Source organism: Oryzias latipes, chromosome 6 (genome assembly GCF_002234675.1).
Source record: "Oryzias latipes chromosome 6, ASM223467v1".
NCBI lineage: Eukaryota > Metazoa > Chordata > Actinopteri > Beloniformes > Adrianichthyidae > Oryzias > Oryzias latipes.
The window spans coordinates 20,926,464-20,952,215 of NC_019864.2; the positions used below are offsets into that span (position 1 = coordinate 20,926,464).

Sequence of the window (25,752 nt, forward strand, 5' to 3'; positions counted from 1 at the left end):
AATAATTCTTACGGTAGACACCTTTCAACCAATCAAACGGAGATGAAGAACGGCAGTAAACTGTGTGTGTGTGTGTGTGTGTGTGTGTGTGTGTGTGTGTGTGTGTTCGCGCGTCTGTTTGTATGTATGTGTGTGTGTCTAATCGCAGCATTGAACGTGTCTGCTCAGTCAAGACACAACCCGTTGACGTGCTAGATAACGGTTTATGTTTCTGATAATTATAGGTTTCTTTTTGTTGCAGGGAGGTTATTTTCATGTTATACTATGCATATTAAAGCATTTTTCTTGTAAAACGCAGTATTCATTGGCTAAGAACAGCCGACTTCGTTTCTGGTGGAGTGTCCGCTCCTCCTCCCCTCGATGAAGATCTGCGATGCCCTCTGATTTTACATCCATCCTTAGCACGGATATCGACCTCAATTCCCCCAAATCGCTATACTCTAAAGGTAAGTTTTTACTTCATAAATGTTACTGTAGCGCCAAATCGGCGTAGCTGTCGTTTGTTTTGTATAAATCTCTATGCCTTTGAAGCCAATGTTAAGGTGCTAGCTAAGCTAGCCAGTTAGCCTCTTTCGGCTCTTAGCAAGACTAGCTCTGATAGTTAGATTCCGTTTGGCTTACGCACAGGCGGCATACACTATTTGGCGGATTAGAGTGCCGTGTCACATGTTTGGAAGACTATCTATACCTTAGAGTGTATACCGTCCATATTACCTAAAATAATATTATGAGTGAATGATTCATTTGTAATTCAAAATGAGATAACTGACTGAAACACACACAGGCTAACAAGGCTACGTCAGGTTGCCTACTAGCCACCACATTGTTTAGCGGTTTAGTGTGCTTCATTTCTGAAGAGGATCTGCTGTGTGCGAGTGTGTTGCCGCGCGTGCGCGTGTGTAGGCGTGCGCCAGGGACTGCCATTCAGACCGAAAGTAGAGCATAGATAGAGTTGTGCACATTGTGCTTGTTTCAGTTTTTTTTATAGCAACTATCTTGCTTTGTTGCTTTATTTGCTCAACTTTTTAGGGTTTACCTAAGGCGTGGGGCTAAATCCAGAAATAAAAATGTGGTGCAGGAATCCGGTGCATCTCTGTAGCACACAATCGGCTAAAACTGATGCTATAAAGGGGGCGTTGCTGCAAGAATAGGAGTTCATTATGTGTTGCTAGAGTCAATTCACGTGTGTAAGCAATGCATTAACCGCAACTTTCTGCATTGAATGATTTTCTAATTAACTTATCAACCATCTTCAGTTTTGGCTTATTGTACCCTTACTGGATCAGGTTTCTCATTTATTCCTATAGGAATCCCATGTAAAGCATTTCATTTAGGATAAAATATTGGACCAGCTGATTGGTCACTAAAGCCTGTCTCAGATTTGGTCATGCAGTTGAACAATGAACGAGTTTATCAGATCTAGTGAGGCAAAATGTTCTGAAAGTTGTCCTACAAAGATGAGAGATCTGTAATGTTCATCATAGATGCACTTCAACTGTGAGAGACAGAATGAATAAAAACACTCCTTCAATTCCCCTCCATATATTCTCTTTTGGATTGAACTCTGGAGACTAGCTAGGCCACGCCAGAACCTTTAGATGCTTTTACGTACCGTAGCCACTCATTTGTTGCCAGAGCAGACTTTTTGGGATCATTGTCATGCTGGAAGAAGCCATGTTTTATTCTCAATAATGGAATGAGATTTTTGGTCAAAATTTCACCATACAAGGTCCCATTCATATTTTCCTTAATTCGAATCAGTCGTCCTGTTCCCTTTGAAGAAAAACAGCTCCTAAGCATGATGTTTCCACCCCCATGCTTCACAGTGGGAACGGTGTTCTTCGGACGCAACTCAACATTTTTCCCCCTCCAAACACGCCTAGTGGCATCAATACCTTGCATCAATAAGAGCTCAATTTTGGTCGCATCTGACCACATGACCTTTTCCCCACTTCTCCTCTGGGTCATTCGGACAGATTCTGGGAACTTTAGATGGTCCTGGATATGTGTTGGCTTAAACAGGGGGGACTTTGGAGCTCTGCAGGGTTTTAATCCATGATTACATAGTGTGTTACTAATGATAACCTTTGTTACTGTGGTCCCAGCTCTCTCCAGGTCATTGACCAGTTTCCCCGTGTAGTTCTGGATTGTTTCCTCACTGTTCTGAAGATCATTTTTATCCCTCCGGATAAAATCTTCCATGGAGCTCCAAGTGGAGGGAAATTGTCTTGTTTTTCTTCCATTTTCTAATAATTGCTCCAACAGTTGATCTCTTCTCAACAAGCTGCTTGCTTGTTGTAGATTAGTTCATCCAAGTCTTGTTCAGGTGTACAATCTTCTCCCTGTGTTCAGCTTTTTGGATTGGATCATGGGGCACAGGTTGCAGTCTGACTGTTTAAGGGTATGGACATGTCTTTTATGCAGATAACCAGTTCAAACAGGTATCATTGATACAAGTAGCAAGCAGAGGATGGAAAAGCTTCTTAAAGAAGAGGTGACAGGTCTGTAAGGGACAGAATATTTGTAAAAGCAAAAATGTTTACATTTGTTTTCTCACAGTTGAAGTGGAACAACTAGCAGAATTGCAGACTATTTGCTCCACTGTATTTACAAATTGACTATGGAAATATGATCATCATAAAACCCTAGACTACGTGGGAGTCAATTATCTGCTTTGTTTTACGTACACAATGACATAACTTTTGAACTTTTCTTTCTAAAACTCCACCAGTCTGTCTTTTATAAATGTAGCAGCACCGATAGACATAGTGCTAGCTTTGCTAATGTGGGATCTAAAATAGTTGCAAAATAAAGAGACAATATCTAGCTTCTATTCTCTATTTGTACTTTGTGCGGAAGTAACAGCGGTTGGCTTGGTCATGCAAGACTACTCTGTGGTTACATGTTGCTTCCATCTGTGCTTTTAGTTCACACATGCACAGATAAAAGTGGACAGGAAGAGTCAGCTTTTCGGAGAGAAGTCGAAAATGTAATAGTCCGATATCAGATAACTGCAGAACATCCTTTCTACATCTATCTTAAAAATCTGATGACTTGAGAAATCAGTTGATGACCAAATGCTTGTTGTGTATGTAAATGATGAGCCAATGCACACAAACAAGTCTACAGCAGAATAGCTGGAAAAGAAAAGTCAACAAATTCACATCAGTTAGACCACAGGTCTAGAGAGATGTTTTGGCTGAAAGTTCAGATTTTTGTGTAAATGTTCAATTTACACATTCAGTGTAATTTTATTTATATAGCCCAATATCACAACGCGGTTGTCTCATCAGGCTTCACAACAATAATTGTATAAAAGCATAGAATCAGTAATCAAATATGATAACCGGTAGCTAATATCTATACTGCAACAGACTGGCGACCTGTCCAGGATGTCCCCTGCCTTTGCCCGCAAGTGGCAGGGATCTGGACATCCCTGCCCTTAAACCCTGCTTCTTGATCATGTATGAATCCTCTTTAAAAAAGAAAAGAGTGCGGGACAGTCAAACTCTGTTCCTCTGAGAACTGAGTGGCAACAACTGTCGATTGTGGCTCTTCTGACAGGCCAGTTACAGTTCAGTTAGTAGATAGTTCAGCTTGAATACAAAAACACTTTGTGCAAACATTTTTAGACTTGTGCATTTTATGACATTACGCTGATCTCAAAAGGGTTTGATTTAGAAAAAAAGGTGTTTGTTCTTATTTAGCTCTCCGTCCCATGTCCTCATCAGAACATTTATTCTGCGTTTTCACAGACAAGACCTGAGCTGTGACCTCATGGAAGCTGAACTGACAAAACATTTTAAATTCTCTGTAAGCAGGGCTGTAAGTGATTTTTTTTTTAACAAGTTCAAGTTTAAAATAATAGTGATTTTTTTGTTTGTTTTTTTAAGGCTGATCTTGGAAATTATTTGAATGACTTCTTTTGACTTTAACGTTTTGGAATAATGTTGTTTTTACTTGAGTCCAATTTTACATTTTCTTCCTACCTTTATTATAGCTCAGCTAATGGAAAGGAAGACAATTAATAGCTTTTAGGCAGATTGGGTTGATGGTACCTTTTTCTGGTCCATACCAGAGTTCTCATGAGCTTTCCAACCTGCCAAAACTGTGACTATAAAAAAAGGCTCTGTTCCAGACCTAACAGCCCTGATGTCAATGCTCTCTTTATTACGCCTCCCACCCTTAGTCTGGACTGTGTGATGTGAAATTCCCTGTGGTTCCCACCACTTGTTGATGCCTCCAACTTGTAAAAGCACAGGTGAAGACCCCACTCATTCTTTGGTGTTGACAAATCAAAGACACATTGGTGCAAGAAAAATATCTGTTTGGCACTGTATGCATTAACACTGCCACAGAGTGAGAAGTGGTACTCGTATTACTCATTTTTACCATCAAGTAACTGCAACACATACGCTTTACAAACACAAGCTGCTTTAAGTGCTCGGCCACAACTTAACAGCGATGTAAGCTGCAGATGGAATAAGATACTTGGCCTTTTGCTTTGGGCTGTTCTGCTTTTTGTTAAAACATGACAATAAAATGGGTAGTGCCGTGACAATAGTCAATAAACATGTTCTCTTTGTCCCAACTGCATATAAATTATAAAAGTGACTCATATAAATGGGCAGTTAAATTATAAATAAAATGTTTTGTTAATGAAAAACTACAAAGTACCTTTCTAGGACTTGTATAAGTTAAGTGCTCACTATATCATGTGTACTTCTTGCTTCAATAGGGCAGACTTGCTGGAGTTATATCAGTATAATGCGATGCTTTTGTGCTTTATGGAGGATTTTATTTTTGTGAATTTTGTGGTTTTAGTTCTTCGTTTTTCTTTTTTTGTAATTCTTTAACTTGGACTGCACAAAGTCAACAAAACTAGCACAGCAAATGTGTACTTTCTTTTTTCTTTCATGTTTTTTATAATATTTGCCACATGATCTGGATGGGAGGTGGGGTGTGTGAATGAACACATATGAAAAAGTGAGATAAATATAGAAAACAGCAGGAAGGAAGTTCTAAAAATCCAATGATTAAAGGTTTATTTTAATGTAGGCCAAATATCCATGCATGTTTACAAAATATTTTTATTTTTAACTACTTGTTACTAGAGACTTTAATAGTGAATCTAAATGTGGAGTTGGATTGATTTCAGTATCACTATTCATTAGAATCCAAATTTGTGTTGGCTATAATGTTTAGGGAGGCTGGGTGTCTCATTCCAAGAAATCTGCCAGAGATCACGAGGGGCCATTTGGAGACTCCAAATAGCCTTCTTTGACGGGTGCCTCAACATACCTTTTGAGGAAGCTCTGTGAAACATATACATGTTAGTATAGATATCTTTATAAACGGAACAGGTAATCTCTCAAGTCAATTGCCCTACCTCTACAATGTGTTAAAAATGGCGGATAGACCGCAACAAAGTAAATGAAGGGTTCTGTTGAGTCCATTCACCGACCAATCAATAAAAAAGAAATGCCCCCAAGTGTAAATTTAAACACTAATCAAATCAAAATGACCAATTAAAAATGTATATTACCCCCCCTATAATTTGCCATGAGTAATAAATAAACCAATAAACATGGGGGGAAAACAGATTGTAAAATATATTTACTTTGGATGTGAAATTTGAGGTTTTACATTGAGTCGATAAGAAATGGCTTCTTTCTGTAATCTGCCCACAGTTGTCTTTTGTGGAACTGCAACAATTCGTACGATCCGATTTGGTTCCAATTTGTTTATGGAAGTTGGGGGTTTTCTAGGATAGCACTTAAAATGTTAATTTTTGCACTATTTTGCATATGTAGAAAAGTGAAGTAAAAAAAGAAATGCAGAATTTTCAGCTCTCAGATGGCGTTTGATTCAAAGAGGCTACACAACACTGTGGTTTGACTGCACTGAATAGCCCTTTTGTTTGGGCTCTGGTCTGAGCGTATTATTGTAGGTTCAGAAATGTTATTAAAGCGGCTTTTGTTTGACACAATGATACAATCTTGGACCACATTTCTTCTTTTTTATTTGCAACTAAAATGAAGCCCCTTATGAATTGTCTTTTCATTTACAATTCCTCATCTGAGCGACAAGCCAGCTGCAAAGAATAGAAATGGATAGATGCCCTTGCCATTGCAGATCCTCTAAGGCATGTGTAATGTGAGTGGTGCATAACTATCAAATGATGTAATATAATTGTTCTCAGCGCAGGTTAAAGTCAGACTGGAAAGTCTTCTCGGCCCTGTGAGCACATGTATAATAGTACATAAAGTATAGTGCTCATTTAAATTCTTCAAAGCCTTTGTGCACCATATTGAATTCGTTAAAGTAAATTATTGTTGAGTCATCAAAGGAATGGAAAGAAGGCAAACATTTTAACCCCTTTAAAAGTTATTTTTCTTTTTACTTGGCGCAATCAAATTTTCATAGTCTCCTCACAGAAAAGATGTGTATCAAGGTGAAACACTTCTGCTTATCTTGGTGTGTGACCTTCAAAATGAAATTTAACAAGACCTTTTTTTCTAATCTCTGATTGTTTTGCTGCAAGACCTGAAAACAGCTTTCTGTTTTGTATATTAAAAGAATAATCTGTAGAATGGGTTTTAGTTATCAAATATTGGTTAATAAGCTGGTCACATTAAATCTGTGCACTCTGTGGCTAGATCACTTTGAAAAAGATGAGGTTGCTGTTGTCACACCTCACAGCAAGAAGACCCTGGTTCAAATCCCAGCTGGTTCCTTTCTGTGTGGAGTTTGCATGTTCTAGTATGTTTGCTGGCTGTATCCAGGCACTTCAACTTCCTTCCACAGTCCACAGACATCCTTCATACATTGAATGATAAATCTGGGTGTGTGGGTGTGTCTGTTTGTCTCTTTGTTGCTCTATAATAGACTGGTAAACCGTCCAGGGTGTAGCACGGCTTCACCCTTCAGCAGCTGAGTTGGACTCCTGCATCCCCTTGACCCTAAACTAGAACAAATTGGGTTTAGAATATGCATGGATGAATGGCTGGGTGTTGCTGTGGTTTGTTGAAAAAAGTCTTTAAAAATGTCAAAATGAAGGACATCAAATGTTGAGTTTGATTCCCCTTCAATTTTGTAAAAGTATTCATCAAGCGTGTTTTAAATCAATACAAACTTAGTGTGCAAAGACTGCTTTGCATACTGCTCAGTATGAATAATTAACTATAGATGTAATCCCACCACTTCTATTCTATACACATACTATGAACATTTTCCCTAAGAGAGAATACATATCAAGGTACACTATAAATTGGTGCACGGTTACCTAATGACTACCATATTTCTGAATAATTTGGATAAATAACTGAATGAGTTTCTAAACATTTATCTCTTCTATGTCTGTAGAAAAAAAATCCTCTTATTTCTATTTAGTTTTGGTTGTGCACTGCTTGATGCTTGCTGTTGTAGATACCTAAGACTGTAAATTTGTCAAGCTGTAGGACTTGGATGAACTTGGTTTAGTTCATAAAAGTGGTGCTATGGAATACAAACCTCGGTCTTGTTTGGAGATTCACATAAGACTGAGGTCATCTTGAGTTCCAGTCAATGTCTGTATCACTCACCAACAAAAGCTAACTGTGTTCACACTATGACCAGTTACCAGTGATGGTAATGATGGTTGTGTACAGCAATAACTTGTGCTGTTTTGCCTTTGGTTTCACTCAAAAGGTTCAGATTTTAATTGCAGTATGTAGCACAAGTTATGTGTTCATGTGACTGTGATGGAGTTTAGCGGGCTAAGTTGTCCCAGCTTAGCCCGCACTGATGATGTCATGAAAGTGCACGATCATTATTTCCTTTCGGCTTCATCGTTTCTGCTGATGACCGGTATCAGATGACATCTACATATACTGCCAGTGCTCAGCTGGAGAACGTGTCAGGGTGTTGAACCCTGCTTGTTTCTAAGCAACAACATTACCTACTGCTATGCGTTTCTGCCATCAGGTGTGGTTTCTTTTTGTTGCAGTAGCTGGATATGACCGTGTCATCCAGAAAATAACATCATGTCCCCGAGGAGCTTATCATAACTATCATGTGACCACTTGAGGTCTTTGTAATAGGACCTTAGGCTGTATTAAAGTTGGCTTTCTAACTGTATTTTTCATGAACGTGTTTTACCAACAAGATTTTAATGAGATTCAAAATGATTTACATGCAGGAGCTCATGTTTAGTATGTGATGAAAGCTGCTTTATATATCATTTGAATGTCTCTTCTCAGAATGCTAAGTTGCTGTCTGCTTGGGGAGTTTAATTATGGCCCCAGCACTTTGTGTTAACTGAGCAAAGGCAGATGTTGTTTTGATCTATTTATAAAATATACTTACTGCCTTAAAGGAGCTTTGCATGACCCAATCAGAATATTTACAAAAATAACTTCCAGAGAAAGAAACAGTTATAGTCCTGTAGCAGTAGGATTTTGTTTTATTTTTTTCTCTCAAGTGCTAATATATTTTACTTGTTCCTCTTCATGCCAGAGTCGGTATATGACCTCCTCCCCAAAGAGCTCCAGCTCCAGCCATCGTCCACCAAGCCCGACCCACCCACCATGAGCCAGAAGAGCGGGGGAGAGGCGGGACCTCCCCCCTCTGCAGCCTTGGCTTCAGGTGAGCTACCTGCTCAGCCTAGGAGACCATGATCTGGGATCAGCTTCCCTGCTGCAAACTATTCCCTACGTTAGCAGGGACAAATGTGTCCTTGAGTGTCTCGGGGCAACTTCACTCTTTCATCAGTCCCTTAAAATGCCTTTAGTTTAAAAAAAAAACAAAAAACATTACTATACTTGATGTTTGTCAATATGAGAATGTACTAACGCTGAGCTGCAGTAGGCTTGGGTGAAAGCTGGTGGTTAAGAACTATAGCTATTTTTTTAAGTGGGAATTAAGCTAAAGGTAAATATGTTTCTGAACTTGTAAGGGATTTAGATATGAACAGCTTTGCGAAATCTCTGATCTGTTGCTATAAAATTGGAGAAATATAATTATTTTTTTGTTCCCATTTTAGTCTGTAAAATAAGGTATATTGGTTTAACAATGTCTGTTGTATAAACTTTAGGTAACGGACTATTGTCATAACTCACCAAAAAAAGGAAGTCTTTGGTTTTACAGAGATTTAGTTTCACTGGTTTAAAATGTCCAAACATTTCCCTAATAATCAGTGATGGGGAAAGCTAAGAAGGACTAATCCTCTTCATAGAGCATTCATAATAAATAGTCAAAGCTGCACCAGCTGAGAGCCGAGAGCTGAGAGCCAATCAGTAAAGAGATGGGTGCCATTTTTTTAAAGCAATTCTCATGCAAATAAAGTATTTTCTTTGCTGTGATATATATTGGAATTTATCCAGCAGCACAGCAAAGACGAGACCTACATTTACATGTTTCCTTTAAAGCAACAAAGGGGCTTAAGACTTCAGATTAATGCTATTGATTCCATGTGATTCACGATGGACAAATGGATACTTTAAGTGCCTGGTTGTTTCAGAGTTCCGGTTATAGGAAGTGTGGTTGTTTACTTTTACCACATGCGACTGAACTTTAATATTCATCAAACAGTGTTACCTGATCCACTACATATCCAGTAAAGGTAGATTAAGCACAGAGATTGATTAAAACAGCAGTTTTCTTTTAACTGTACTTCTAAATGTAGAGAATCAACATTTACTGTGGAAATGAAAGTTTCCCCTCCTGGACCTCTTCTGCCAAAACACTTTTGTTTTCTCTTTAGTTAAATTAAATATTCAGATGAAGGTATAGTTTCTAAAAAGCATGCTAACATCTTTTTTTCCCTTATGTCACTAACTTTTCAGCTGCACTTCTTACCACTTGTGCCCACATTTAGCTTTAGCTGTCACATATGATTTCCCCTATTTACTAGAGGCCTAGATTCTGCCTGCTGCATTTTGCTCTTTTAGATTTGCTAATATTGGCCTTTATATTTCTATAAAGCTGTCAACAACTGATTTGCAGCATCTTTCATGACAGTGTCAGGATAGTTTAATGGTGTATATATGCGTTTCACCTACTTCACCTTTACTTAACGTTGCGTGTTGTTTAAGTGTTTGTTACAAGCTGTCGCTTGCAGCATGCCCGTAGAACAAAGTGTGCATGAAAATTTTCGCTCTGCACACTCATTAAGCGGTCTGCAACCATGTTATTTTTTTCTGGGTCACCTGACCCTTTTTCGCCCTCAGGCAGCCTGTATCCACCTGGAAGGGCCGTTGTGACTAAGGCTTTGAGCAAAAACAGCCAACGTACATTCTTATTTCTGCTTGGGCCAGATTGTGTTTCTCGGTTCTCTTTTCTGTTCTCATTAGCTTTCATTTTATCTAAGGAGTTGACATTTTTAGGAGTCATAGCAAATGTTAAGTCTTTAATGAAACCGTGAAGTTGCCCCCAGCAATCATGAGACTGTCTTTTAAATACAACGAAATAAAGAAATGGTCTGATCTTGGATCATGGTTTAGGGCAGCCAACAACAATGATGACAAAGAGGTTCTCCTTGAGAATCTTAAGAGCAAACTAACAGGTCAGCAGTCATGTAGAAGGAAGCGCTTCTTTTAACGCTACCTTTTGCTGTCCTGTCTGACCCAGCTGGCGCTCCGCAGTGCTGATCAAGAGCATGACTAGTATATTGTCATTCAGATCATCATTAACTACATAAAACCTGCTTTGAAGTGTTTATAAATGATAAACTTCCAAAGTGACCTAATTATTTTCTTCACATCCAATTTACTGATTGACAGAAGTTGAGTCTTGAATGATCAGCTCTCTTGTTGCTCATTGGCTGTCTCGTTTTTATTGCAGGAAGTTCCCTCTGAGGCAGGGAGTGTCTGCATATAAAATGGTCTGCAGTTCACTGCTCCATAGGTCAGAGGCTTGTTTATTCTGTCTCCATGGCTACGCTCAGTCCCAACCAAATTTTTCCAATTGGCATGCGCAAACTACTGTTTTCTACTGAATGCACATTGCACCAATTGTAATTTAACAACCTTGGCAAATTTGTTTTGGCGCAGCACTGTCAGCTTGCAAATTTGGCTGTACAAAAAGTTCAACCAGATTTGTATTTTTTTTATATATACATTTCTTTCTGGCAATGTGTATGTAATAATTTTTAGCTTGCTTTTGTTTTTAAACAAAGCATGTCAGTTTTGTCACGTTAATTTTAATTGAAAGGTTCTATAGGAATCAAAACATTGTGGGACCTTTAGTACCCTTCTCAGCTTTAAATTCAGCTTTTTTTGGATCAGTGCTTGATCGCTCTCGCATGCACCGTGAGAGCATAATACCTACAACAACATGTTGAAATTAGAGTTGGGAAGAGGGGGAAAAAAAATCAATCGAATCATTCACAAATTCAGCTGCTTGAATGGGACTGCTAGCCTGCTCTGTGCTGAACATCTCTCCTAACTTCGTCTGTGTATACTACTACAGATGCCACCTCTTCCACCTCCAGCCCTTCTGCTTCTTCTTCTCTGGCCATGGGAGTTCTGTCCAGTGGTATCTCTACCTCATCTTCAGACCATGTCACAGTCGCCAAGCATCTCCATTCTGCAGCAGGAGATGGAGCTGAAGCTGCAGAGATGCAAAGCATGGAGGCTGCCAGATCTGCCCCCAGCAGAGGCAACAATGGAGTAAACGCTACAGCGGGAGACATGGGATCAGCAGTCTTGTCAGGGTTAGGTGTCCAGCAACTTCAGAACACCCCGTCCAAAAGAAGGCCCGTGTTGAGCATATCCCCACCACCTGAGGATCTGTTTGACGACAGTCAGATGTCTTGCCAAGAAGAACCTGCTTTATCAGGTGGACCAGGCCCTGACTCAGAGCACAGCAACAGCATTTGGGCTGATGATTCCGTCTCCAACTTCAGCTTGATCAGCACCGTCTCCTACAACGACAACACAGAGGTGCCCCGCAAATCAAGAAAGCGCACTCCTCGCCAGCGGCCTGGTCCCAAGCCTGCTCCTCCAGAGGACAGCATGGATGTGTTTGATGCCGACAGCGCCAAGGGTCCTCACTTTGTCCTATCTCAACTGGGCACAGACAAGACCAGTTCCATAACCAGGTGGGGTGACCATTGTTTTGTCAATGAACTGAAAACCTCTGCTTATTTTTGGAGCTAATTCAGCTTGTCTGGAGAGGTTCATTTCTGAAAGTTGATCCGTTTTATCAGCATCAATTATAATATTTTTATCATGACTCTTATCGTCTACAGTTCTCTGGAGTCAGGAGCCACAGTGAAAGGTGGGTCACTGTCTGCTCAGTACCCCCAGAGAAGTGATGGAAAGGAGCTGAAGATCCTGGTGCAGCCGGAGACGCAGCATAGAGCTCGCTACCTGACTGAGGGCAGCAGAGGTTCTGTTAAAGACCGCACACAGCAAGGATTTCCCACCGTCAAGGTTTGACCACAAGCTTCTGGAACCTTTCAAATATATCAATTCTGAACAAGCATTCTCACAAAGCATCACACAGAATCTTTTTTTGTTGTAACTATTTGAAAAATGTGATTTCTGCTTTTGCAGTGAAATCTTTAATTTATTTGGATTCATTAACATTTAGCTTTGGTTAAATACACAACATATACAATGCGGCTATCTGCTGCTCATAAGTCAGTGTTGTGAGTAGGAGTTGTTGCATGGCCTCTTCCTATTTACACTATGGAGCTTCTTCTTTTGACTGCAGTTGGAAGGTGTCAACGAACCGGTCCTGCTTCAGGTGTTCGTAGCAAATGATGCAGGAAGAGTGAAGCCTCACGGTTTCTACCAGGCCTGCAGGGTGACAGGACGCAACACCACTGCCTGCAAAGAAGTGGACATAGAGGGGACCACAGTAATCGAAATCCCTCTGGAACCCAGCAGCGACATGACGCTTGCGTAAGAGTGGATTCTATTTATGCTTTTGTTTTAAGACTGTTTCATTCGTTTGAGTTGATTGTCAAGAACCACGGTGTTTTCCCTTTTGCCCAGTGTGGACTGTGTAGGAATTTTGAAGCTCCGCAATGCAGATGTTGAAGCTCGCATTGGTGTGGCAGGATCCAAGAAAAAAAGCACACGAGCAAGGCTGGCCTTCCGAGTTAACATCCCCCAACCAGACGGATCAGTACTTACCTTACAGGTCCCCTCATCCCCCATCCTCTGCAGTGAGTAACTCTAACTCTGAAGATAATCGAATCCAAAAAAAGGCTGTTGTTAACCATCCCATCCCTGAGAGATGGTAGCTGCTCTTGTGAAGCAAATGGTTCAGACTGAAGGCCACAGATGTGGATTTTGGTGCAGTCAAAAAGTTTGTATCTGGTGAGTTTGCATTCTTAACATTCTCTCACCTTCCAGCTCAGCCAGCAGGAGTGCCAGAGATCCTGAAAAAGAGTCTTCACAGCTGCTCAGTTAGAGGAGGAGAGGAGGTTTTTATTATCGGAAAGAACTTCCTCAAAGGAACCAAAGTTATTTTTCAAGAGAACGTTGCAGGTATGTTTTTATCTTTTTGTCTGTGTGTACATTTCTTATTAGCAGTGGAATAAAACATCTTCCAACGTCTTTGAATGTTTCAGATGATAATTCTTGGCAGGCCGAAGCAAAAATCGACATGGACCTCTTTCATCAGGTAAATTCAATCAAATAATGTGCCCATCTCCAGAGTACTGTACATACAGGATATTATACTTCATGAAACCTTTGATGTTTTCCAGAATCATCTGATAGTAACAGTCCCTCCATACCACAACCAGTCAATCTCTTCTCCTGTGTCTGTGGGGATATTTGTGATGACTAATGCTGGTAAATCACATGAGGCCCAGCCGTTCACCTACACTCCTGACCAAGGTACGGCAACCAGAAAAGCCTATAGCTTTATACTGAATGTATACAGATGTTGGTGCTTAATAACAGTTTGAAAACGTGTTGTTTTTTAAGTCATTCTTTCTAAAATTGTTAGATGTCTTGGCAAATATGTCAAACACCACAAAAAGAATCATTACACGTGCTTTACATTTAATGGGTGATTTTGTACTACGACTGAAATACAGTATGTTGTTGGAAAGTGGGTTTATTTATGGAGTGGCCTATGAGTCACAGGGCTCTAGTGTGGGCTTCAAAGAAAATATAAAATACAGATAGGTCTAGGTATGCAAAAATTAAAAAAATCTTTGCATTTGTGTTTATTCTGGTTACAGATTCTATAAATTCCACAAACTAGGATGGTAATAGCTTGTTTTAGAACAAAAGTGCCAGACCTTACATGACAGTTGGATTTAATGGCACTCTAAAAATGCATATATAAGCAAAAACAAAAACAAACCTCATATGTAACGTTCTAAATGCCATCCTACTGCATCTTGGGTAGAGTTTTCTTAGAACCAACATTACCAAAAAGTCCTCTTAAATTAATTATTTTTTGTCGGCATTTCAGTTTTTACAGAGCAAAACAGTTCAGACCTTAGATTAGTTGTTTAAAAAGTCAAACTGACCCTGAATCAAAAGTTTAGCAGCTTTTCCATCTAGTTGGATGAAATAGCCGCTCTGTACCTGGCCGTGTACCTCGTCTCTGCTCCTGCTCCAACACCTGGCTTTGGATCCTGTTCTCGACTCGCGCCCCCGACTGTCCCCCCAACTCCGGCTGGATGAAGCTCGTCTGCTGGACTTTAAATATGTAGTTGTAAAGTTAGTTAATTCTTCTCAAAGAGTTCTGGTAAATCGCCTTTCAGTACTGGGGTCCTGAGGTTTCTTCGTTTTTTCCGGAATCCAGTTTTTTAAGGAGTTTTTCCTTACTGCGAAGGGGGGTCTAAGGGCAGGGATGTCCAGTTGAGCTTAGTCAGTTTGATAGTTCAATTTAGTATTTCCGTTTTGAATTCTATGTATTCATGATCCTTTTGATTTTGTGTTTAACTTTTTCAATTACCTATACGAAGCCCATCGAGACGACTGTTGTTGTGAATTTGGGCTATACAAAAAAACTTGAATTGAATTGAAAAATTGAATAGACTTGACCAACCATAAAGAAGAGCAAGATTTTCTGTATGAGTGGCCACTGAGTCATTTCAATTTAAGGTGTCCGTGACCTCAAGCCTTTGTGTGTCTCTCTACAGTCGCAGAGTGTACAGATTTAGTCGTCAGGCTTTAGGCACAGACATCTTCTTAAAGACATAAAAAAAATTTGTGTTTACACTCTTTCCCCAGCTGACAACTCAAATGCCCCCACAGTAAAAACAGAGGGCACCTCCATGGCCAACACGTGTATTTTTGAGGGCCAGATCAAATCCATATCTGCGGAGCAAACTGACTGCTCTGGTCAGCCTACAAAACGCCAAGAGGACACACCTATGGAGGTGTCCAGCAACCCACAAGCTTCAGACGTCTTCAAAGTAAGATGTTTGGTTTCAAGAGAGAAATGTGAATGACCAGAAGTGTGGTTGCTAACCCTTTTGTTGCTCTCTTCTCTTAGCAATCTCCTGACCCCCTCATCTCAGTGCAGCAAACTCTGGAGCTCAACTCTAGTCCTCATTCTAGTGCGGAGTCTTTTCAGAGCTCGATACCCCTACAACCAGAAGATGTGGAACTTCCACCAGCCCCCCCAGTCTTTCCTAGTCTGGAGTCTCTCAGTACTATGCAGAAGCAAGACATTTCATCCACGACCTCATTCCCAGTGTCAGGAGATACCACAATCCCCCCTGTAACACCGGAAGTTCCTCAACAGTTTCTCCGAGACCCTCAGGAGAGCTTATCTCCGGAGAGTTCCGATAACAGTGGAAGGATCGTGGTTGTCGCCATGCCCCAAATGGCCGCTCCCGCTCAGGCACAGCCACAACAGTCCCAGGTTACCCTGTTCCCTCAAGAAGGAGTTGCACAACTTGAGCGGGCAGTAAGAGAACTGCAGGCTGGAGGTAACACCACATTCCAGGAGGTGCTGGAGGCGGCTGTCGCCCAGCAGCAGCTGAATTCTGTGCTTTACAGCCCAACACCTTCTGCAGATTCCCTTCAGCAGCATGTTCAGGAGAATATGAACAGCCTTAGGTTGGGAACCACGGATAATTCACTATCAGCACAGCAGCAGCTCCAAATACAACAGCAGCAGCAGTTTCAACAGCAGCAGCTGCAGCAACAACAAATTCTTGAAAACCTTCAGCAACAACAACAGCAGGTTCTAAATAACATTCAAATTCAGCAGCAGCTCATCTTACAGCCCCAAGACCAGCAGCAAATGATGGAGAATATTCAGCAGCAGCAGCAAACTCAGCAACAACAAGCGCTTAACAACATCCAGCTGCAGGATCAGCAACAGCAAAACCAAATTCTCTCCAATTTACAACAACAGCAACTGCATCAGCAGCAAAATCAAGCTTTGAGCAACTTGCAACAGCAACAACAATTACAAGAGCAGGTTCTGGAGAACCTGCAGCAGCGCCTCCAGGCTGAGTTGCTCCAGCCTCAGATACACTCCTCTGCTCAAGCTCAGCAGCCTGTCACCCTGCTGCAGCAGGCTGGAGAGCTTCTTACCATCCAGACGAGCTTCCCAACACAGCCTCCAACCCACACGTCTCCACCACAGCAGCTCTTTCAGTCCCCGAGGCCCCTCTCTGAGACCCAGGGTCATGCTGCTCTGCTTCAAAACACACTGTCCGTTCTAACCGGTGGCAGCCTCAACTCGGAGCAGCAATCCACAGGGTCAACCCTGTACCTATCCCCAAACCCTCAGCCCCAACAGCAGCAACAACAGCAATTGGCATTCATCTCCTCCATGGAGACCTCAAGCAGTGCCCCTCAGACCGTTTCAATGTTTCAGAACCAACCCCAAACCCAACTCTCCCAGCTGCAACAGCAGAGCACCCCGATGGAGCAGCAGCAGTCTTCACAGCAGAATCAACAAGCCCCACAGCAGCTTTCATTGGGCCAGCAAGGCTCTCTGTTCCAGACTATCCCAAACCACTCCCAGACAAATCCAGTCCCCCAGAGCCAACTCACACAGCCCCAACAAGCAGGTCTGCTTCTGTGTGCCACAGATCTTAACCCACAAGCTATCCTCTTCGGCACCCAGACTCCAGGTTCCCCCACTCTAGGAAGCATCAGTGTTGGAATCTCCCAGACAGACTCTGCGGAGCCCATGTCCTTCCAAGATCAGAGCTCTTCTGGAAACAGCGTGACATCTACCGACAGCCAACAGCAGAGCTTATTTCAAGAACAGCAGCCAATGCAAGTGACCCCAAGCTCCGGGCAAGTCCCAGGCAGTCAACCGGTGAAGCTGTTCATACCCCAGACATCTCTCTCCAACCTGCAGAGCGCAATTGGCCCACAGGAGCTAACCAATCAGGCTCCAGCTTCTGCAGCAACCATTTTTGTGGTGCAAGGTGGTGTCGGCATGGTCGCCAGCCCTGTTCAGCAATCTCAAGAGCAGCTTTTCCAGGCCACAGTGAGTGGCAGCGTGGCTCCACAAGGACAAACCAACCTGTTTGTTTTCGGCATCCAGAATGGTAAGATGACTTTGGTCTCATTCGTCTCTTTTTTTTTTTTTTTTTTTGCATGGCTTTGCATTATTTGTGCTAATTCCTTCTTAACTGCTCTAAATCAGTTGTATAGTTAACCAAATATCCAGCTTTACTAATAATACCACATTATTTTTGCAAGTCTTCTTCCCTACTGTGCATTTGAGCGAGAACCTTGCCCCCATCATACACTTAAAATGTCCCCCAAATATGCACACACTTAGTACCTGGTGAAAATGATGACTATTCACAAACCAAAACACAGGTCAGGGATATATTCAAAGGAAGTTATAAATTATTATGCAATGGCCACAGGACCAATGGCTTTGCAGCCATTTTGTGGCAAGATGTGAAATTTGGCGATTTTCACATTTTCCCCACAATATGGGGGGAAAAAACTTTTTTTCCCACCAATCTAAGGTCAACGAAACTTTGGTTCATTGACCTTTGACCTCAAAAGAGGCTGCCATCTTGAATTAAAAAAGAAAATAACTTCTAGTACCTTCTACAAATGTATACCCTTCCTTGGGATTTCATTCTATCACCTCCTCACTCGTCCAGCATCAATAGGAAGCTAGTCTGGTTAAAAATTAGACGTAGAATTGTAGATTATAAATGGTGTTTGCATCAAATCAGAAAATCAACAGAAAAGGCATCATTTTGAAAAACAAAGTGTCATATTTGTCATGTACAGCTTTGACAAGGGTGGAAGGGGCAGAGGGGGAAGTGAGGTGGATGTAGCAGCCGCTCAGCAGGAGAGGGCGAGTCAAGAGGACGCCGCGGGGCACCTGCGAGTCTTACAGCGCCCCTCAGCTTTAACTTTGTCTCTTTTCATTTCAACCCAGACTCATCGCAGCTCCTCAGTTCTTCTGGAACCACTCTGCCAGTCCAGAACCAGGGTCAGAACTCCAGTCTCATGCAGCCGCTGCTGGACCAGCCCATGGGCCAGGCTCCCTCCGCCATGCACAGTGACCTGCAGAACACCCTGCATGCACAAATGCAGAGCAGCCTGGAAAACGCAATGCAGTCTAACGCACAGTCCAGCTTACAGGTATCTATAGAAGCAAACCTGCCAACTCCAATGCAGACACAGATGGAGAGCAGCTTGCAGAATCAAATGCAGGCGTCTATATCGGCAACATCTAGCATGGATAAAATTGAAGACATACTGGAAAGCCTACAGAAGCAGTGAGAATTGGTTAGACTATTGGGCAACTGAGCAGGGTGACTGAAATGTAGCTAGAAGTGATACTTTTTAAAATAAAATGAAGAAAAAAAACAACAATAAAGGGGATGCGTTTCCGTGGGGTGATGTTGGTGGTTGCATTAGAAAAATCAAGAAAATCTTTAAGAAAATTAGGAACTCCCTTTTAAAAGAAGCTCAAATCCCAAGTTGGCTTTTTATAATATACTCATTTTATGGCCTTCATCCATTCCTCCCTAATCAGTTCATCCAACTTTGTTATTACCCCCTTTTGCAGGATCAGAGGCCTGTAATTACAGTTTTACTTAGTAGTCCCAACAATCCAGTGTTTGATCATAGGTGTTTTTGTAACGTGAGCCTAAGAGATGACTGCAATCAGACGCCTACCATGTTAGGAAGTCAGCATCCTGAATGAATGTCGGCAGCAGTGGAGTCTGGAGGAGCAGTAGGAGACGATGGGGCAGTTCTTTACGGAGCGACTGCCTGGTTGCACAGTAGCGTGAAAAACATAGACAGAATCTCATTTTGTGCGTCTGTAAACGTATGCCTAATATTTGGAATCAAGGGGGTAAATGTTGCATTACTTCTTTTTCCATTGTAGTAAACATTCAATTTAAGCTTCTTTTGGAAGGACGGGGTTTCTTTTTTTTGTTGTCCATGACATTGCACATGTCTACAGCTTCTGTAAAATCTACTCTAAGAGTACAGATCGCCAAAATATAGAATTCTATTAAAAATTCATAGCTTATGTCCTAATGTGGCGGAATTCTGCTTTTAAAGTCTCCCACAGGAAGTGAAAGACTCAGCTCCGCTTTGCAAAATAACAGCAAGAAAAGCATAGCTAAATGTAAAATCAAATCACTGCAGGAGGCTGTCCTAAATGCAAAACGGGGGGTATTACACCCTCAAAAAATGAGGTTCAATCTGGTAAATAATGCGACATGGCTGGTAAGTGTTTGCGTCCCAACATTTTCATGCTTTAGGCCTCATCAATGGGCGAGCAGAAGCTTTTTTTTTAAAGATTACGGTAAATCCGCATTTAGTTGTTGTCATGTCTGCCTCCTTTGTCATTTTAAGACGTTGGTCATGTTTACCAACTGAAGTGGATAGAAGGAAGCCTTCCACTGGTAAAAACGGTGTGTTGTGTGTGTGTGTTTTTTTTAAGGCATTTTATCTAAAGCACTTTATATTCTCTTTTATGTAACCCACTACTCCTTATATCCGTCCACAGCTCTGTAATGAACTGGCTGAATTTGTACTTTGAGACGTCCAGTAAAAAAACAGAGGGGGAAACAAAAGAAACAGAGTAGAATCATTTGTCCTTGTTATGCTAAATGCAACTTAACCAAACAGTTTTACATCAAATCACACCAGAGTAGTTGGTATAAAAACCGCTCACTGTTGTATCCCTCCTTATGATGAGCCCCAGTTGTCCAGTGGCATCTGTCCAGAAATCAGCCATTCCCACTAAAGCATTGTTGTCTCTCTGTGTTCTTTAGTTTTTGTACCAGTTCCTGTTCTGCCCGACACTGGGACTGTTTTGTATCGCGTAGAGTTTATGTCTTAAGTGTTGGCGGTGCATTGGGGTTGGTGTCAGAGGAAGTCGGTATCCAGTACTCGTCCTTTATCTGTTGTGAATCACGGGCTCACCAGTACAAGAACTGTTACAAAGGGGCTGTCATTTTGATTCTATCTATGGTGCTACATGCAGGGCACTTCAGCCGCGACGCTGGAACAAGATTTATTCTTCAAATAGCACTAGCATTGCTTGTTCACAGAAAGTTAGTCAGCTGAGTTTTCAACCGCGATGGGGTCAAACTGGAGTGCATTTTAGGCGTACCAAAGCTCCTGATCGTCGCCACTTCATCTCCTTTTTATCTTTGCAAATACCCTCATGATGTTTACTCATTTGTACCAAATTACGCAGCTCTGACAAACTAAAATTCAGTATTTTATTTTAAAAGATTTACAAAAGACGTGTTCAGGTACGTTGGTTTCACAGATCCGTTAACCACCGACATTTCCACCCATTCAATACTATATATTTTGATGCTTTACTTTCCATATCCAACAACAGCCTATTTGGCGTTATCAAAAATTTGATTTTTTTTTTTTTTTTTTGAGAATTCAAGTGATAGAAATTGTTCATGAATGCACGTTTACATTTTCATAGTCTTTGTCCTGCAGCTTTCAGTGATCCATTTTAAAGTAACTTATCTTTTTTAGAATTTTGTATCCATGTATCAAAGTGTAGAGTATTTTTGTAAAGCAAAGCTTTTTGGTTTATTCTCAGCACAGAAGATATCATTGCTGGTGTGTTGTTGTTTTTTTTTTTTTCCATTTCTTCTCCCCCAAAGTGAAGTACAGGTTTACTGTTAGAATTAATTCTAAAATTGGAAACGTTTCACTTTAAATTGATCCAAAATTGACTCCAAAAAAAACAGTTTGGCTCTGTGATCCTGTATTTGTTGCTTTATTTTTTTAAAAGGCGTGCATCTGAAAAGACGCTTTGACTCATTCATCAACTGTTCATCAGGTCAGCCATGAAGTTTCCAAGCATTCCGTTCCTCTACTTTTGGAGATTTTGAGCACATGTTTTAGTTGCGAAAGTGCTGAACAGCTTTGCCTCTTGAGAAGCCATACCAACACAGAATGCCAACGCGTGACTTCACTTTCATGAATGTAATGTTACCTCACGGTGTGGACATGGAGGTTGATCGAAATCTGGCATCGGACCAATCCTTTTTAGAGGTCATAAGCAATGGAACCAGCTTGTGTACATGTTTCAACCTTTATTTTATTTTCTGTTTTTTTTTTTTTTTTTAAAGACTACATCTTTTATTTTGAAGAGCCACTTCAACCCGGGGAAACAAGCCCAGTTAAATATGAGTTTACTGGTGGCAAAGAGAGCACACAAATCTTTGCATAATATCTTTCTGTTCCCTTCAGTCCTGTAAATGGTTATCCACGTGTATTTAAATGTGAAATTTACTGCAGGGGTATCTTGAATTTCAATTGTGATGCTTTCAACAGAACTTTGTGTGCCTTGATAACAAATTAATTGTTGCTCTGTTGTGTTAACTGGTGTCCCTTTTTTTTTTTTTTTCTTTGGCCATTGCTCCTCGTCCTATTTACGCTTTAGGACAGTGTAACATCGAGATGCTTTTCAACAGCTAGATTGCTCAATAGAGGCATAAGCAGAACTCATGCTGATATATATATATATATATTTATATATTTTGCGAAAACGTTTCTTAACATTTCTCCTCCCATGCTGTGCAGCTTCACCCGTGAAATGTCACCTTGTTTGTCGTGTTTTGCTGAAAAATGTGTGTCATGCCTCATGAGATTTGTCCGCGTGAGGTAAAAAGGACGGAGACGGTGACGATTGTTTTCCTGGGGAACTTTGTGTTGATGTGCTTGTCACGATACAGTTGCTGTGAAATGCTTGATCATAAAGGGGCAACCGTGGACTTGTTATATTTGCCAATAGTGAGCTTTATCTTCTTTAATCAGTTTGCTCACTTTTCCTAGTTCGCTTTCTATTTCACATCTTCCAACAGTTCTGTTCTATCAGTTTGTGTGTAGCTTCAGCTTAGTATCTAGCCTTAAGACCCTGCAGTAGGGATCAAGGTCAACCCCAACGTGTTATACATCTGAAATATTAAAATGTACTTTGCCTTGGTCTGGACATTTGTATACTCTTCTGTTTATATCTGTAATCCTGCTGCTACATTAAAAGAATTAATAAAAATGTAGGCATCTGAATGGTTTTTTTTTTTCAACCTTCGAGTTTTTCATTTGTTGCTATGATGACATCCTTTTCAATTCCTGACACAAAAATGAGATAAAGTGCAAACCTGCTCAAAGTTTACTAAGTTTAATATGCAAAAGATGCTGGAAGAAGGACTGTGGATCTTCCAAGTCAAAACCAACATCAAACTCTGGTTTCTTCTGAAGTGCAAGGGTGGCGACTAAAATCGCCAGCATGGCTGTCAGTCCCCATATGTGATGGAGGCATCCTGAAGCAGGGTCCCAAAAATGAAAGGAATGCAAAGGGCCCATCATTCCAGGAGCACTGTGAGCCACAAAGTGGTCCTTCTCTCGAGTGAAGAAGCCCAGTGGGACGCTGAACACAGCACTGACCTCTGCTGGGTTTGGGGAGGGGCTAAAAGTTTCATCTATGAAGCCAACAACGGGGGTCACCAACAGACCGCTCTGCAAAAGATAAAGCAGGTTTGTTTTTTAAGCGTATACTAGCAAAAATTCACATTTTTTTACATTGAAAAATGCTTACACGGTCATTTTAACATCTGAGTGCTTAAAAACCAGCAACCTGGTCATGATCACACTAGTTTAAGGTTATAAAAATCACTTCCCTCAATTTAAAAACTAGTAAAATACTTAAAAGAAAACGGAAACCACTGTCAAACTGAAGGAGACACTGGGTTTATAAGGAAAATTCAATTTAAATTTAATAAAGTAGTATGGTATAAATGACTAAATTAATACAATTATTCTGAGATCCAATTTAAAAAATAAATAATGAATATTTGAAGCTGTTTAAAAAGTTAACGAATAAAACCTAAAAAATTATAAGATTTTATTTAAATGTTACATTTTAAAGGTGGGTCTTAAGCCTCCATTTAAAAAAAAAAAAAAAAGTCCACTGTTGGTGAATTCCTCCCATCCTTCAGATCCACAGCGCTGAAACGAGACCTGGTGGAATTTTGTTCGGACTCTTGTACCTGAAGGTCTGAGGACTCTGGAGGGTTTGTGTGGTAAAAGCAATTTAGTTTAAAAGAAAAGCCCCAAGACTGTTAAAAAAAAATTATAAGCTGATAAAAGTATCCTACAATTGATCAGACAGATGCTCTGTCTGATCAGATCGTCTCCTTGGATGGCCTAAGGAAAGCCTCCAATTCCATGGTTAGAAACCTAGAGGTTTTATTTGACCAGGATTTATCATTTATCATCTTGAACCTTCTGTCTGGTCCTGGTGTAAAGGCATGCTGCTGCATTTTACACAAGCTAATGTTTGATTCCTGACTTTTTCATTAAATCCAGAAAGGTGTAGAAAGAACCAATCCTGGACGTTGTAAATATCTGAATAATCTTTCTACCATGGCCCTGGAGAGAAACGGTCAGGATACTAGTATGCCGTCTTTATGTTGTTGTTGTTGCCCTCCTCAAAAATGAGAGTTACACCCTTATAAGGTGTCTGATTTTGTCATAATTATGTAGTCACAGAGCAGCTTTTATCTCAGCTTCAGGACCAACAATTAAAACCTCAGTGCTGACCTAATTTAGCTGCGGAAAGCTCCATCATCCACATCCTTCTGTCTAAAATGCACTTACATAGGTCATATCCAAAATATATTGGTCAATGTCAAAATGTAAGTGTTTGGGACCCAGAACAGAACCTTGAAGTACTCCGCTTATAAATATGTGCCTTTAGGATTAAAAAAAGAGAATCTCAACCCATGACCTCAGATTTAAACCAAGTGAGATCTCTACAAGTAATACCCACCCACCATGTCATGGAGTCTCTTTAAAGGCTGCACTCAGGACTGATGGGTTTCCAATATCAGTATTGATTCTGAGATCATTAACAATCCTGCACCATCTTCACGCACTGATTGGATCTGAAACCTGACAGACACTTACCTTGTTGACGATGGGAAACAAAGTGCAGACCACTAGAACATCATCGGGAAGCAGCCCTATCTCCTCCTCTGCCTCTCTCAGGGCGGTGTCCACGTCACTGCGGTCACCGGGGTCTCTCTTCCCACCCGGGAAGCACACCTCCCCAGCGCTGGTCCTCAGCTGGATGGACATAATTCAGTGAAAATCTGCACCATTTACTCTCCACCTGTGTGCAGCACCCATTCATCCTCCACCTGTATACAGCACCCATTCATCCTCCACCTGTATACAGCACCGATTCATCCTCCACCTGTGTGCAGCACCCATTCATCCTCCACCTGTATACAGCACCCATTCATCCTCCACCTGTGTGCAGCACCCATTCATCCCCCACCTGTGTGCAGCACCCATTCATCCTCCACCTGTATACAGCACCCATTCATCCTCCACCTGTGTGCTGCACCCATTCATCCTCCACCTCTGTGCAGCACCCATTCATCCTCCACCTGTGTGCAGCACCCATTCATCCCCCACCTGTGTGCAGCACCCATTCATCCTCCACCTGTGTTTAGGACCGTTTATCTCTCTGTAGTATAATTCATTCTCCACCCTTCAAAGGCAACACCCATCAGCATTTAGCCTCCACCCTTTGTTGAACACAAATTATTCTCGCCCTATGTATAACACCAACCATCATCCACCTGTTTGCGTCACCATTTACCCTCCACCATTCTGCAGCACCACCCATCCTCCACCTTTCTATAACCTGTCTGCAGCTCCATTCCTCCCCCACACTCCCCCTCCACCTGTGTGCAGCTACCTCTTCTGAGCGCAGAGTCATCAGGGTGTGCAGCTCATCGCCTCTCACAAATAAAGGAATGAGAACGGAGGCTTTGGGCAACACCGGCAGGTCTGAGAACTTTGCTCCAATGTCAAACTGCTTCAAAGTAGCAATCGTCTTCTCTTTCAGCTGCATAATTGTCGCCAGAAATCAAAGCAGGCAATAGTAGTACAGATTTTGTATGTAATTTAAAGGAAAATTGAAAGCCGGAAGCTCCAGATTTTACAGTCAAATCTGTCTGACAGGCAGCATTAGGACGTATATCGAACATAAACAGGAACAAATCGACAGCCTGCGTTTTAAGCTGAACGTTAGCAGTTAGTAAAAGATCGACTTTAATGCGTCCTATACGTCATGTCTAATTTTCGTACGTTTAAAATTAATCACGCAATTCCTTATCTACTAATGTGGAAGCTAAGAGCACAAGGAAATGACCCAAACTATCGCGGCACGAGCCGAAACTGTCAGGACACAAAGTGCGCATGCGCAATGGAAAGGAACCAGCTTACCAAAATAAAACAGACCTGTGTTTCCTGATGTGGCTGTTCAAAAAGTAAAGTAAAATCCGAATGAAAT

General features: G+C 41.2%; 2 protein-coding genes across 4 annotated transcripts; one reads left to right on the plus strand and one right to left on the minus strand.

Moving 5' to 3' along the window:
- Window positions 1–99: 99 nt before the first annotated feature.
- On the plus strand, window positions 100–22,447 carry LOC101170511 (nuclear factor of activated T-cells 5). 3 transcript variants are annotated; one of them, XM_023955381.1, is made up of 12 exons: window positions 100–446; window positions 8,497–8,625; window positions 11,449–12,079; window positions 12,230–12,413; window positions 12,697–12,887; window positions 12,981–13,153; window positions 13,344–13,478; window positions 13,562–13,614; window positions 13,700–13,832; window positions 15,186–15,370; window positions 15,451–17,473; window positions 18,331–22,447. In XM_023955381.1, exons 1-12 carry the CDS (start codon window positions 374–376, stop codon window positions 18,675–18,677), a joined length of 4,257 nt encoding a protein of 1,418 aa, XP_023811149.1. In that variant the 5' UTR covers window positions 100–373; the 3' UTR covers window positions 18,678–22,447. The 3 variants fall into 3 exon arrangements, with proteins under 3 accessions (XP_023811149.1, XP_023811150.1, XP_023811151.1); XM_023955382.1 differs by having other exon boundaries at window positions 15,210–15,370; XM_023955383.1 differs by lacking the exon at window positions 100–446 and adding an exon at window positions 10,822–10,884 and having other exon boundaries at window positions 8,513–8,625.
- nudt7 (nudix hydrolase 7) lies at window positions 21,781–25,747 on the minus strand. The gene is made up of 3 exons (XM_004069694.4): window positions 25,156–25,747; window positions 24,357–24,515; window positions 21,781–22,907 (listed from the first exon to the last, which is right to left on the minus strand). Exons 1-3 carry the CDS (start codon window positions 25,309–25,311, stop codon window positions 22,554–22,556), a joined length of 669 nt encoding a protein of 222 aa, XP_004069742.1. The 5' UTR covers window positions 25,312–25,747; the 3' UTR covers window positions 21,781–22,553.
- Window positions 25,748–25,752: the final 5 nt, after the last annotated feature.

Excerpts from the sequence above, each read along its gene's own strand:
- LOC101170511 (XM_023955381.1), top strand. The coding sequence starts at position 374 with ATGCCCTCTGATTTTACATCCATCCTTAGCACGGATATCGACCTCAAT. Across the intron at positions 12,888-12,980 it reads AGCAGCGACATGACGCTTGC|TGTGGACTGTGTAGGAATTT; the intron begins GTAAGAGTGGAT and ends CCTTTTGCCCAG. Across the intron at positions 15,371-15,450 it reads AAGCTTCAGACGTCTTCAAA|CAATCTCCTGACCCCCTCAT; the intron begins GTAAGATGTTTG and ends CTCTTCTCTTAG.
- nudt7 (XM_004069694.4), bottom strand. The coding sequence starts at position 25,311 with ATGCAGCTGAAAGAGAAGACGATTGCTACTTTGAAGCAGTTTGACATT. Across the intron at positions 24,516-25,155 it reads TGACTCTGCGCTCAGAAGAG|CTGAGGACCAGCGCTGGGGA; the intron begins GTAGCTGCACAC and ends ATGTCCATCCAG. Across the intron at positions 22,908-24,356 it reads TGTTTCCCATCGTCAACAAG|AGCGGTCTGTTGGTGACCCC; the intron begins GTAAGTGTCTGT and ends TATCTTTTGCAG.